This window comes from Phoca vitulina, unplaced genomic scaffold (genome assembly GCF_004348235.1).
Source record: "Phoca vitulina isolate PV1807 unplaced genomic scaffold, GSC_HSeal_1.0 scaffold1, whole genome shotgun sequence".
Lineage (NCBI taxonomy): Eukaryota > Metazoa > Chordata > Mammalia > Carnivora > Phocidae > Phoca > Phoca vitulina.
In genome coordinates, this window is record NW_022589704.1 from 7,849,781 (window position 1) to 7,862,028 (window position 12,248).

At 47.3% G+C, this 12,248-nt stretch overlaps 1 protein-coding gene across 3 annotated transcripts in view; it reads right to left on the reverse strand.

Annotated features, from left to right (window-relative positions):
• DIS3L2 (DIS3 like 3'-5' exoribonuclease 2) overlaps positions 1–12,248 on the reverse strand; it is a 346,894-nt gene that overhangs the window by 66,707 nt on the left and 267,939 nt on the right. For all 3 annotated transcript variants that reach the window (XM_032399177.1, XM_032399039.1, XM_032399109.1), the window contains one exon: positions 11,066–11,299. In XM_032399177.1, the coding sequence (XP_032255068.1) occupies positions 11,066–11,299 (234 nt within the window). The remainder of the gene's footprint in view (positions 1–11,065; positions 11,300–12,248) is intronic.

The window sequence follows — 12,248 nt, forward strand, 5'->3', positions numbered from 1 at the left end:
AGTCTGAGTCATCTGGGCACACTCTCAACTCCAACTGCGATGTGAGTTATCTACTCTCCTCAGACAGCCCAGCAGCAACTAACACAGAACCGCTGTCTTGTGCAAATCATTTCCATGAGAAGCAAAACCAGGCTCCGATCAGAATTCACGGAGGGAGCAGAGACTGGGGATCCCATCGCAGTATACAGATCACTTCCATTTTGTCATGTGGGTGGGGGACAGCAGCTGACATCAGCTCGCCCCGGAGGGAATCTCTGTGGAAGGCAGGTGGGGGGGGGTGGAATCTGGTGCCCTGCCCACCTTTCCACGCTGGTGAGCCAGGTCTCCGACAAGCCTGAACATCTCCGTTCCCAGGGTGGCACACTGGGGGTCTCTGCCTTCCCCTGGAGGGCCTCTTCTGCCAGGCTCCCTGGTCTGAGGACACAGAGGTGAACACAGAAGCGCTCGGGACGCCTCAGAAGCACTGCCAGCCCCCTGGGGGGCTGAAGCTTCCTGCCTCTGCACACCTGTCCAGGCAAATCCACCTTGAGAAAGTCCTCATTACATCCTGTTCTAAACCCTGGATGCCTTGGCAAGGAATCAAACACCCAACCCTTCTATTCAAAGAGGGGAGGAAACCTCTGATTTATAATGTGCATTTAATTCTCTTACGTAAGCGCCCCTCTCTTCGAGGGCTACAGTCGCTTGCCCAGATCACAACTACCTTCCTCTTTTTAAAAAAGACCAGTATGCACAGAGATGCTCAGAGACCCTGAAACGCCTGGTTAGAAACCAGCACCGTGCAGGGGTTTGGAGATACAGAGATGAACAAGACGCTGTCCTTACCCTTCAGGAAGTCACAGTCTCAGAGAAGGAGACAGGGAAGAAAACGGGAAATGACAAAGCAGTGTGACAATGTGATCAAGACAGGTGACAGGTATAAATGAAGTGCTAGGGGAGCCCTAAGTGGGAGGGAGGGGGGATGCAAACCTCTCTGCAGCAGAATTGCAGGTGCAATCTTCAGGTTTTTGGAAACTAAGACAGGTTTATGGGGGAGGGGGTGCTTTTCCCTTCTTTAAGAAATGAGCCTGGGTATAGGCAAGCAGAAAGCAGCAGCAGACAAGTGAGAAGCTTCCAGAAGCGGGGTAGGAGCCAAGTCCACTCTGTAAAGTTAAACAAGAAGCAGTCTTCAGAGTTTTGCTGAGGATCTGTACTGGCCATTGCAAGCAAGAGCAGAAGCATCAGCCCTTGGTCCTCCTCAGTGGCCACTGCACGGGAGAACTCCTAAGGGCCCTGGGGGCACTGAGTGGTGAAGGGCACACTAGGACCACCTCTGGGGTACCCGGCTGGGGAGGGGGCACACTTCTGTCTGTCTCTGGCTACCTTCTGCTCCCTCTAGTCACTCCAACCAGAGTTTCTTTTTAGAACATTAACTTCTGGGTTGTTCCAAATGCTTAACTTGCTCAAGCTGCCTTCTCTGATCCAAACTTTATCAGTAATAGAATATTTTGCTCTCAGGCTGACTTGAGGGTCTCAGTGGGTTCGGAACTCAAGAGGAGAGAGTGGTGTGATGGGCTATATGCCACGTTGTCTCCATAGGGTGGGCATTCCCTGCCCTTCAGCTCCTGCTCACCAGTCGTGTCCTTCCCTGGCCCCACCGTGCGAGTTGGGGCTTCCCTCCCCAAGCCAGCCCTCTTTTACGAATCCCATCCCACCTAATAACCTATTCCTTCAGCCCCAAGTCAACGGACTATGCCCTTGCTTTTATTTTACTGGAGTTTCCTGTAAGTACGCAGAGATCTTCTCAAGTTCACTGTGCAACTTGAAGGTAGAAAGTTCATCTTCCACTGCCTAAGGTTCCTTTATAGAACTATGGGCAGTACTTGTAACACAACACGAAGTTAAATATCTGTCCAGTGAGGGTCGGAGATCATGTCTGAGTCTGTATTTTTAACAACTTCCAGAATAATACTACCTGTATTCCTTCTAATTTTTGAAAATTATGAGTAAATGACTATGTGACATGCCTAAAGGAAGATGAGCACATGAAGAGTTTGGGGTTTTAATAACAAGCTGCTCGGCACAGTTACTCTGACACTTAATGATATAGGTTTGTTTTTATGCTCATGTTAACAAGTCACAAATAGTGCTCAGCTCCCACAGTGGCTGTAATTAGTGTTACTTAGACACAACTAGGTCAAGTTTTCAGGCCTGCCTCTTGTTCATGCCTTGGGATGCGTAAGTATGAACTGTTTTCCCTGATTCCATATGAAATTAGGAATGCCATCCGATCCCTCTCCTTCTCTCAGAGGAATGATCAGGGCTCCCTGTGCTCCCAGGTTCTCCCCGAAGCCTGAGGCTGCACCCCCTTCTGCCCAGCTGCTCCCCTCTCCCCCACAGAGGCCTTGCTAGATGGCCGGGCAGCTGACTGGCTCACAGGAGCACAGCTTCTTGGCTGAAGATCGATTTATAAATGAGCTAGATACACTTACATGAAAACTTTGCTAATATAATTAGTATGAAACTGGCAACTGGGAAAAATTTACAGGCTGATATTCTTTCAACCTCACTAATTCTAGAACTCTCTCCATGCCTGAAATAATGCGCACCTGTCAACACCGAAAGCGAAGCCCTGAACTTCTAGGGGAAACCTTCCTGGACTATTTACTATTACCCTAAAGAGAAGCCTAGCGATTCTTATGGTAGAGCCACTCTGTGCTCTTTAGTCTTAATTCAACTGGATTTCTTTATAATTATTCACATCAGGCCAACCCAAGGCTATTATAACAGGAGGTAAGAGTCACACAAAAAGGCTACTGAATTTCCAATGTTCTCTGAGGGTCTGAAAATGCAATAATAATTCTCAGCACCATTTCAAAAAGGATGGGTTTCTTTATGGATTCTAATGAGAGGAAAGAAGGACCTCGCTTTGGTGCAGCAGGTTGCTCTCCAGCCTCAGCTTCAGCAGGGGGTTAGCAAGATGCTTTCAACCACCTCTCTCAGCCATTTTAAGTTTTTGGACTCTTGGGGCATCTGGGTGGCTGAGTCAGTTAAGCGTCTGACTCTTGACTTCGGCTCAGGTCATGATCTCAGGGTCTTGAGACTGAGGCCCATGTTGGGCACTGCGCTGAGCATGGTACTTACTTGAGATTCTCTCTCTCCCTCTACACCTCCTCCCACTCCCTCGCTCTTTCTCTCAAAAAAAAAAAAAAAGGCTTAATTTTAGGCTCTTAGGAGTATTTTTTATAATGGCTAATGCTAATAGGAAGAGTCCGTTGGTGTGACACTGCTCTTTGTAGGCAAGACCTCATGAAAATAAAATAAAATAGGAAAGATGAAGGAATAATCCAAGACCACAGCCACCGGGACACTGCAGGAGACTTAGACATGACTGTGAGAGATAGAGAGAGGGAAAGAGAGGCAGGGACAGACACACACCCCATATAGACACAGAACTTCTGACAGGTATTTCCATGCTTGGTGCCCTTATTCACAGGCTACTGGAAGGAGGAAGTTCGCACAACCTTTGTGCAAGGGAATGTGGCCGTGTTTGAAGATTCTTAAATATGTCTGTACCTCTGACCCTATCGGCATTGTTCTAGGACTGTCCTAAGGAAATCATCAGAATTAGAGTAAAGACTGAGGAACACAAGGTGGCTATGGCACTATTATTTATAGTATTAAAAAATCATAATCTAAATATCCACAATTGGGTCATGGTTAAATATTCCAGAGCAGGGCGCCTGGGTGGCTCAGTTGGTTAAGCGACTGCCTTCGGCTCAGGTCATGATCCTGGAGTCCCGGGATCGAGTCCCACATCGGGCTCCCTGCTCAGCAGGGGGTCTGCTTCTCCCTCTGCCCTCTTCCCTCTCGTGCTCTCTGTCTCTCATTCTCTCTCTCTCAAATAAATAAATAAAAATCTTTAAAAAAAAAAAAAAAAAATATTCCAGAGCATATTAACATGAGGAAATATTACAGAGGCATTATAATAGTTTAGAAGAATTTTGAATGACATGAGAAAAAACTGATTCTATAATATTAAAAAGCTGAATATGAAAATTATATGTATGTTATGCTAACCACACCTTCCTCCTGCCATGAAGTGTTAAGGAGGATATTCATAAGGAACTATGATATACCCAAATATTAGCAGTGGCTATTTCTGGATGATGGAGTTACAGGTGGTTTTGATTTCTGCTTTACACTGTGGTATTTTCTAAATTTTAGAACATTAGAACATGCTTAAATACCTTTTCATAGATAAAGGCATTTACTTATGCTTTTCTAATCTGATATAAAGCTTCCTTTTTAAGGAAAAGAGGGGATCAAAAGGGCCTACCTAAGAACTGGAGCACAAGGAAGTGTCTCTCACCCTCCTGCCTATCTAGTGCCACATGGCTGCTCCTTCTGGAGTCTTCCCCACTAGAGCTCGTTCTCCTCATCTCCAGCACCTAGCGCACACACAAGGTGCCCAATAAATGCTTTCGGAAGACATGCCGAATGAAGGACTCTATGACTAAGACAATAGAGACCAATTCTACAAATATGTCTGACCATCTGATCAGAGGCTTACTCTTGTGCTTCAGTGGTGATGTAAATTATAAGACCAAGGAAGAGTCAGATAGGATGAATAGCCCGTTCTTTCCACCTTGCACCACATATCACACTGTACAAAAATTCAACAGTAGAGAGCTAGAATGTTCATTTCTTGCAAACAACTGTATTGGAGGGGAGGAACAGAAACATTAAACATATGAGTCAACAAAACATATTGCTATGTACGGCAACAGGGGTGGGGTGGGGAGAGAAACGCCACACGGCCTCCTGAGAGCCGGCTTCGGCCGTGAGCAGGCCCACCCTACGAGATGGAGAGATGGCAGAGCCAGCATGGTGGGCTGGGGATGAGACCCAACTGTGAAGAGGCCGCAAGCTCACAGAGGTGGGAAATGAGAGCTACTGCTCTTTTTGCTTCTGGCTAATTAAAGCTACCTGACTGTAACTAGGGTAAGGGAACTGGTGCTAAACTGATTCACTCCCCTACTTCTGGCCTCCAATTGGACCTGCTAAGCATGGTACTAATCAAAGGAATAATTTACTTAATTGCATGAAACCACCCCCAGAGCTAACTCAGCACCACCGTTCTCCATTACCTCGCCCGATTCCCCAGAGCAGTGATGATGAGCCGCGAAGAGTGGCCTGGGTCACAGGGCTGAATTTCAGGTGAGCGGGGGTCAGCAAAGTACGGACCCCAGGCCAGATCCAGCCTTCTACTTGCTTTTTTTTTTTTTTTTTAAGATTTTATTTATTTATTTGACAGAGAGAGACACAGGCAGAGAGGGAACACAAGCAGGGGGAGTGGGAGAGGGAGAAGCAGGCTTCCCGCGGAGCAGGGAGCCCGATGCGGGGCTCGATCCCAGGACCCTGGGATCATGACCTGAGCCGAAGGCAGACGCTTAACGACTGAGCCACCCAGGCGCCCCCTTCTACTTGCTCTTGTACAGCTAAAAATGGTTTTTACATTTTTAAATGATCGAAAAATCATCAAAGGAAGAATACTATTTTGTGAAATGAAAATGACGTCAAATTCAAATTCCAGCGTCCTTAAAGTTTTGTTGGCACACGGTCTGCTCACCGGTTCGTCTGTGGCTACTCTCATATTGCAACAGCAGAGTTGGGGGGTCGAGACAGAGGCTATATGGCCCACAGAGCCCCACATACTTACTATCTGGCCCTTTATAGCAAGTCTGCCGACCCCTGACCTCAGGGCTGGGCTAGCCCAAGGACATGCAGAACAGCACTCCACAGCAGCTTGGGTCCCAAGGTATCTAAAAATTATTTCACTAACAAGTTTATCTTTACAATCGAGTCCACTCCAAGAAACTGCCCGATGTCTGGGCTTCAAAATCGTGCCAGGAGGGCGTGATCGAAGATGTAGCTGAGAATTTGGTAAAGGCTCCTTTAGTTTGGAGGAATTGCCTAAGATAGAAATAAAAACTCTTCTTCACTACAGCTTTCTCTAAATTCAGAAAGTCAAAGGCTCAGTAGGAGCCATTCACGTCCCTGACCACCTGCCGGGGGACCCCAGAAGGGGCCCAGTTTCTTGCAGGCCATCATGCAGGTTTCTCACAGAAGTCTGCACACAGAGTGGGGGCTCTCTCTAAGTGCTATCTCCTGACTGAGGAACGTGGGGCGGGAGAGAAAGCCCCCGAAAGCTGTAGGTGTAGCTTCCTGAAGATAATCAATGTTCCCTGAGATGCTTTTGTTTGAGGGTTCTATTTACTATGCGGCTACCCTCCCTTGCTATCCTTTCTTTAAGGCAACCGCTAAGGCACAGAACTCTCAAAGGGGCCTGAGGCCTTGTCAGACCACAGGTAGTATTATCTTCCTCTCCAGAGAGGAGGCTGCCTGGGGGCAGGCTGTGTGTCGGGCACAAACAGAAGTGCCAGGGAGCGTGGACTCTCAAGGCCTACTGACAGGCCTGAGTCACAGAGCAAGAACCGAAATGGAGTGAAGAGGGGGTGCTTCTCACAGTTTCCCTTCCCCCAAACTCAAGATTTGCATGTGATTATAAACCATTATGGTTCCTTTTACTACAAACACAAAAACATCTGGGCCCCCTTTAGGGGCATCTCCTTTCAAGAAACAGGAGTGACATACATGATAATAAAGAAAATGAGACTAGACTCTGTGGAGAGTCTAACCAACTGAGCCACCCAGGTGCCCCACTCTGTGGAGAGTCTAGAATTAACATGGCAGCAGGAAACGTGAAGATGGGAAGAAACCACCAGGAAGGGATACTATTCAACTCATCCGGCCAAAAAGCTCAAAGAATGCAGTGGGCATCTGCGATTTGCTTTTTGGGCAGTGAAACAAAGGAGTGTCATTTCACTGAGCTAGCACCTCTGGAGAACGAGGTTCGAGCTCTAGGTAAAAGAGACATGTGACGTGAAGCCGGCGATCTGACCTCTAAGGCAGTGCTTCCCAATTGGTCCCACACCACACTACATACACAACTTGCTCATATTTGATAGCACACTAGGGTGAGCAGACAAGACTTCAGCAGGTGGTCCCCTGGGGACTGGAGCTAGCCCAGGCGGCCCCGAGGGCTGAGGGTGCACCCTCTCCGTGGGGCTGAGGCAGCTCTGGCCTAAGCTGTTGACTGCAATCACCCGGTGGTCAAGTAGCTCTGTATTTCTGTGCTTGTTACAACCTCCAAACCGGTCCGACCCTGACTCAACAAACAGGCGCTACCCTAGTATCCCCCACCTCCCTCATTCTGAAGGTCCTTACGGTAAACTGATTTCTTGGAAAGGGAAAACTTCTGGATTAGCAGATTTATTGTGCATCCAAGGGCCTACTCTGTGACACAGATGGTGTCCTCTCTCACAGAGCCTCTCTAATTGAGGCGAGTGTGGAAGGGCATAGTTTTTAAGGACCGCCACCAAAAATGTGGACATGGTGAAATGAGGCCAACAAAGCCTCAGAGAGAAACTCCACACAGCAGGCTATGCCAGAAGCACCAGGGAAAAATGGATTTTTGCGAAGGCAAATGCAGGCAGCAGGCCCAGGGGAACAAACACGGTAGCTCCTGAATGGGGCCACTGAGCTGATTTATAAAGGATCTCGCCAGTGTCCCTGCTGCGGGAGACTGATGTGCTCCTCCTTCTAAAGCTGTGGTCCACACACTTGTTTTCTGGGGAACCAAGGAATCAACTCCAAGGATGTACATCCATTATTTTCAAACCTTAATTAACTGGAACCTAATTAGGACTTTTGAGGGCTTCCCCCCCCTCCCCGGCCCACTTTGAAGGAAAACTTTTCTCTCTTAAGTCAGCATGGTGTAAGTGGAGAAAAATGGAACAAAGAGTCAGCTATCTGGATTTCTTGCATATAAGCAACTCACTTAACCTTTGGGGGGGCATCAGCTTGCCAACGTATAAATTGTGAGAGCCAATGAGATATAGATATCTAAGGTTGTTTTCAGCAATTAAATTGATTCTTTTTTTTTTTTAAAGATTTTATTTATTTATTTGAGAGAGAGAGAATGAAAGACAGAGAGCATGAGAGGGAGGAGGGTCAGAGGGAGAAGCAGACTCCCTGATGAGCAGGGAGCCCGATGCGGGACTCGATCCAGGGACTCCAGGATCATGACCTGAGCCGAAGGCAGTCGCTTAACCAACTGAGCCACCCAGGCGCCCAGCAATTAAATTGATTCTAAGATAAGCCAACAGACCAGTATCAATCAATAATCTGCGATCATTCTTCTACCTTGACTACCATACCCCTCCTACTGTGAGTTGAGATCACCTAATAGTGATCTTTTACAGTTTTATAGTTATAGAGCATTTCTTATACTTAATCCAATCAAACATTCTAACAATCTGATAGGGTAAGATCTCTAAGATGTTATAACAGAAGCCCTCTAATTTGATGTGCCTGAAGGAGTGGTGAGTGAGTTATTGTAGGAGCTGACTCAAGGGGAGAATCAGGGCGCCTGGGTGGCTCAGTCGGTTAAGCGTCTGATTTTCAGTTTGGGCTCAGGTCATGATCTCAGGGTTCTGGGATAGAGCCCCATGTCGGGCTCCCTGCTCAGCGGGGAGTCTGCGTGAGATTCTCTCTCTCCCTCTGCCCCTCCCCCTGGCTTATACTTGTGCATGCACTCTCTAAATAAGTAAATAAAATCTTTAAAAAAATAAAGAGGGGAATCATACATAAAAGATATATTTATAACTAATCATTTAACTTAATTTATATAAATGTACATTCATTCATTTTTAAAAATATAAAGCTTTTTAAAAGAGGATAATTGGATTCCTACATTTTTTCTGATAAATTACGCTCATAATTCAGTGTCTATAATTTATAATTTTTCTTTTTTTATATATTTGGGTTTTTTTTTTTTTTTTTGAGAGAGAGAGTGAGAGAGCGTGAGTGAGAATGAACAGCAGAAGGGGCTCCATTTCACAACCCTGAGATCATGACCTGAGCCAAAATCAAGAGTCGGACCCTTAACCGCCCGAGCTACTCAGGTGCCCCTACAGTTTTTGTTTCTTTAAAAGACAGGGAGAACGTAGACATCTGTAAAGCCATCTGAGTACAGAATTCTTCATGAATTTTATGATTTTCCCCCTATTTTTTTATAGTTGCACAAGCAAACAGCAGAATTTTTACAGATTCATCCTTACTGAATCTTTTCAAACAATTTCAGTTTTCACAGAAACAACTTTCTTCTTTATGCTCTTATTTGATCAGTATGTCTTATTTGATTCAGGTAAATTGCATGGATATTTGATGCACACAGTTGCCCTGGTGGGAGCAGAGGCAGGAGGGAACGTGAGGCAGGCTGCACAGCGTGCCGGGGGCACCGATCACTGCGTCGTGCACAAGGAAGGACGAGCACCGGCTGGCGTGACCACCCATGAGGCATCCGGGTGAAGAGTTCAAGAAGGCAGGGGGAGAGGCTTGTCAAGAGCTTGGGAAGGAGGGCAGGGCTGGAGAGACAGATTTTGGCATCATCAGCATCCAGTTAGTAGTGACAATCGTAATAGCAGAGGAGTTCATTCAGGGAGTGTGGATAGAGACAAAAAAGAGGGTGGGGGAGACTCCAAGGAACGAGAACCCTCTAGGGGACAGCAGAGGAAGAGGCTTCTGCAAAGGGACCAGCAGGACATTACTGGAGATGTCTGAAGAGAAGCAGAGAACCAGGAGATGAGCTTCAAAGGGCCAAATGCAGAACAAAGTCCAGGAAGCAAGAACTGAAAAGCGTCCTTGGATTTGACAGCCAGGTAGCCCCTGGTGAGTATGACCTGGGGTGTGTTCGTGCCCCCACAAAGCATCTCACTGAAGGAAGGCAAGGAGATACTCTGTCATCTCCTGTACTTTTGGGCCCCCTTCTACTGGCTCGGCTGTCTTTGTCAGCGGCCACTCTACCTCCTGCCTGCCCATCAGCATTCGTGAGCAGACAGGCTACCTGAGCCCAGGCCAGGGAAGGAGGAGCATGAGAGCTCCAGAAGATGCCCTGACTCCCTCAAGCCCAGGCAGAACAGCGTGTCCACTTGCCCCAGTTGCTGCTAACTTATTCCTAGGCCCAAGGCCGCAACTATTTGCAATGCCTGCTGAGAAGTTTATCACAAAAGCTAGGATGAAATGAAACCTTCAGTTAAAAAGTTTTAAAACAAAGCTTTGGAGAGCCCTCCACGCTGGAAGCCTCAGACAAAGGCATCTCTGTGAGGTTGCCCCCTTGCCGGCGGACTCCATCAGCCAATCCTGCTGCTCAACTCATTTTTCAAATGCCCAGAGACTTCCCCCAGCATAGAGTGACCAGGCAGGGAGAGCAGGTTCTCGGGGGTTTGAGTAAGAAATATAAATGGGAAAAAACCCTGCACAATCTAGAACACAGGCTCTACTCTGTAACGTACTGACAACTAAAGAGGAAAAGGATTCCTAAGTCGTGGGAGTTGCCACGGAATGTGGCACGGAAATGTGATCAAGTTTGAGCGACAGCTTCCTAAGTCCCATAGGGCATGGCAGTGATACTCAAGAGCAATCAGTACCATTCCAGGCCACCATGTTCCTCAACGGTCAACGTTCTCCAGTCTCTTCAGTTCTCCGCCTCTTTAAATATGAATCCAGAATTTATAAACATATGACTCTCTTTGGAAAATAAGGGATAAAAAGAAATATGTTTTTTTTAAAGCCTCATGATCAGAGACTGGTCAACTACCCTGTAAACTTCCATGTTCCTGTTCCCACCTCCATTCGGAGGGATGTGAGGTAGAAACTGAGGGAAGGCTCAAATACTGGGTTACAGCCTGGCTAGCAAAGACCAGCTGGGAGTTCTGGTCACAGGGCCACACACACAGACACCACCCTTTTGCCTCGGCTCATATCAGTGTGTGTCGTGTGCCTGTGAAGTTCGGAGGGTGGGTGAGACTTAGTCCTTGCCCACCTCAGAGAACGCTGTTTTAGTGCTGTGACTGGGGAAAGAAGAAGGGAAGATCCCAAGGCTGCCATGTTGAATCTCATGCATGCTAGGTTCAAGCATAAGTCAAATCTGTTGGTTGCACAAAAAAAAGAAGTGACTGACTTGATCCAGACGCAGTGCGCCGTCCACAAACCGTTGTTTTCGCAACTCCTTTGCGATTCCGTGGAGATTCAAGACAGCCTGGTGTATCTCCTCACTGGTGTGCTCCGGGGAGATGGGCGGCAGCTCCTTCTCGGGGATTTTCTCGGTCGGGCTTTCAATCATGCTCTGTGCATGCTCGTAGCTCAGTTTGGTACAGGAGCGGATGATGGTCCGACCAAACCATTCACTAAGGATCTGCAAAGACAGATTGTGAAGGAATCATGAGGAGAACTTTTCCCAGGCTTTTCTTTCATGCAACCATTCATCCATACACATTCTACAGAGATTTACCAAGCACTGACTCTGTGCTCAGAATGGTGTTAGGGTCCAGCCAGGCATGAAGACCGATCAGATGTGGAAGCGCTACCCTCAGGGAGCTCAGACTCTGAGGGATGGATTTAACAGGCAGTGGAGGTCTAAGCACATGGGTGGCATAAGCAAGGGCCAGCAGGAGGGAGACTCAAGGTGAAGGGCCTGCTGGAGCGCCTTTTCATTATTTTGAGTGAGTGGTCGGTCATCAATACCAAAACTGGAAGAAAGAGAAGGGGTAGAGGGTAGAAGCCAAAGATGTGACACATGGGGACTCTGTGGACTTGGTAATGGATCAGATGTGGGGTGAGGGAGAAAGTGGAGTCACTGACAGAACACAGGTGAGAGAAGCAGGATGGAGGCAGAAAGAGAAAAGGAATTCCAACTTGTTCTATTTGGGCCATTTATGTAAAGACAAAGGTCGAGAACAGGGTTTCTCAACCTCAGCACGATTGAGTGGACTAATTTTTTGTTGTGGGGGCGAGCCTGTGCCTTGTAAAATGTTTGGTGATATTCCTGGACTCACCAGACATCGCCAAACATCCGCAGGGGGGAACCTCGGCCTAGGCTGAGGCCCACTGGGCTCGAAAGATCCACCCAAGTGTAGTAGTAGTGCTCGCTGTGGTGGGATTACTGCTGATCTGTATTTTATCCTTTAAATTTGCTTGTATTTTCTATAAGGAGAAATTATTGCTTTTAAAACAGAAACAAAACAAATGTTAAAATATTTTGGGGACTCCTGAGTCTGAGGTGCAGGGAGGAGATCCAGATGGTGGGCTATGTAGCAGGCAGCTGGGGTGTGGGCCTGGGGCGATGACTAATCTGCAGGTGGGAA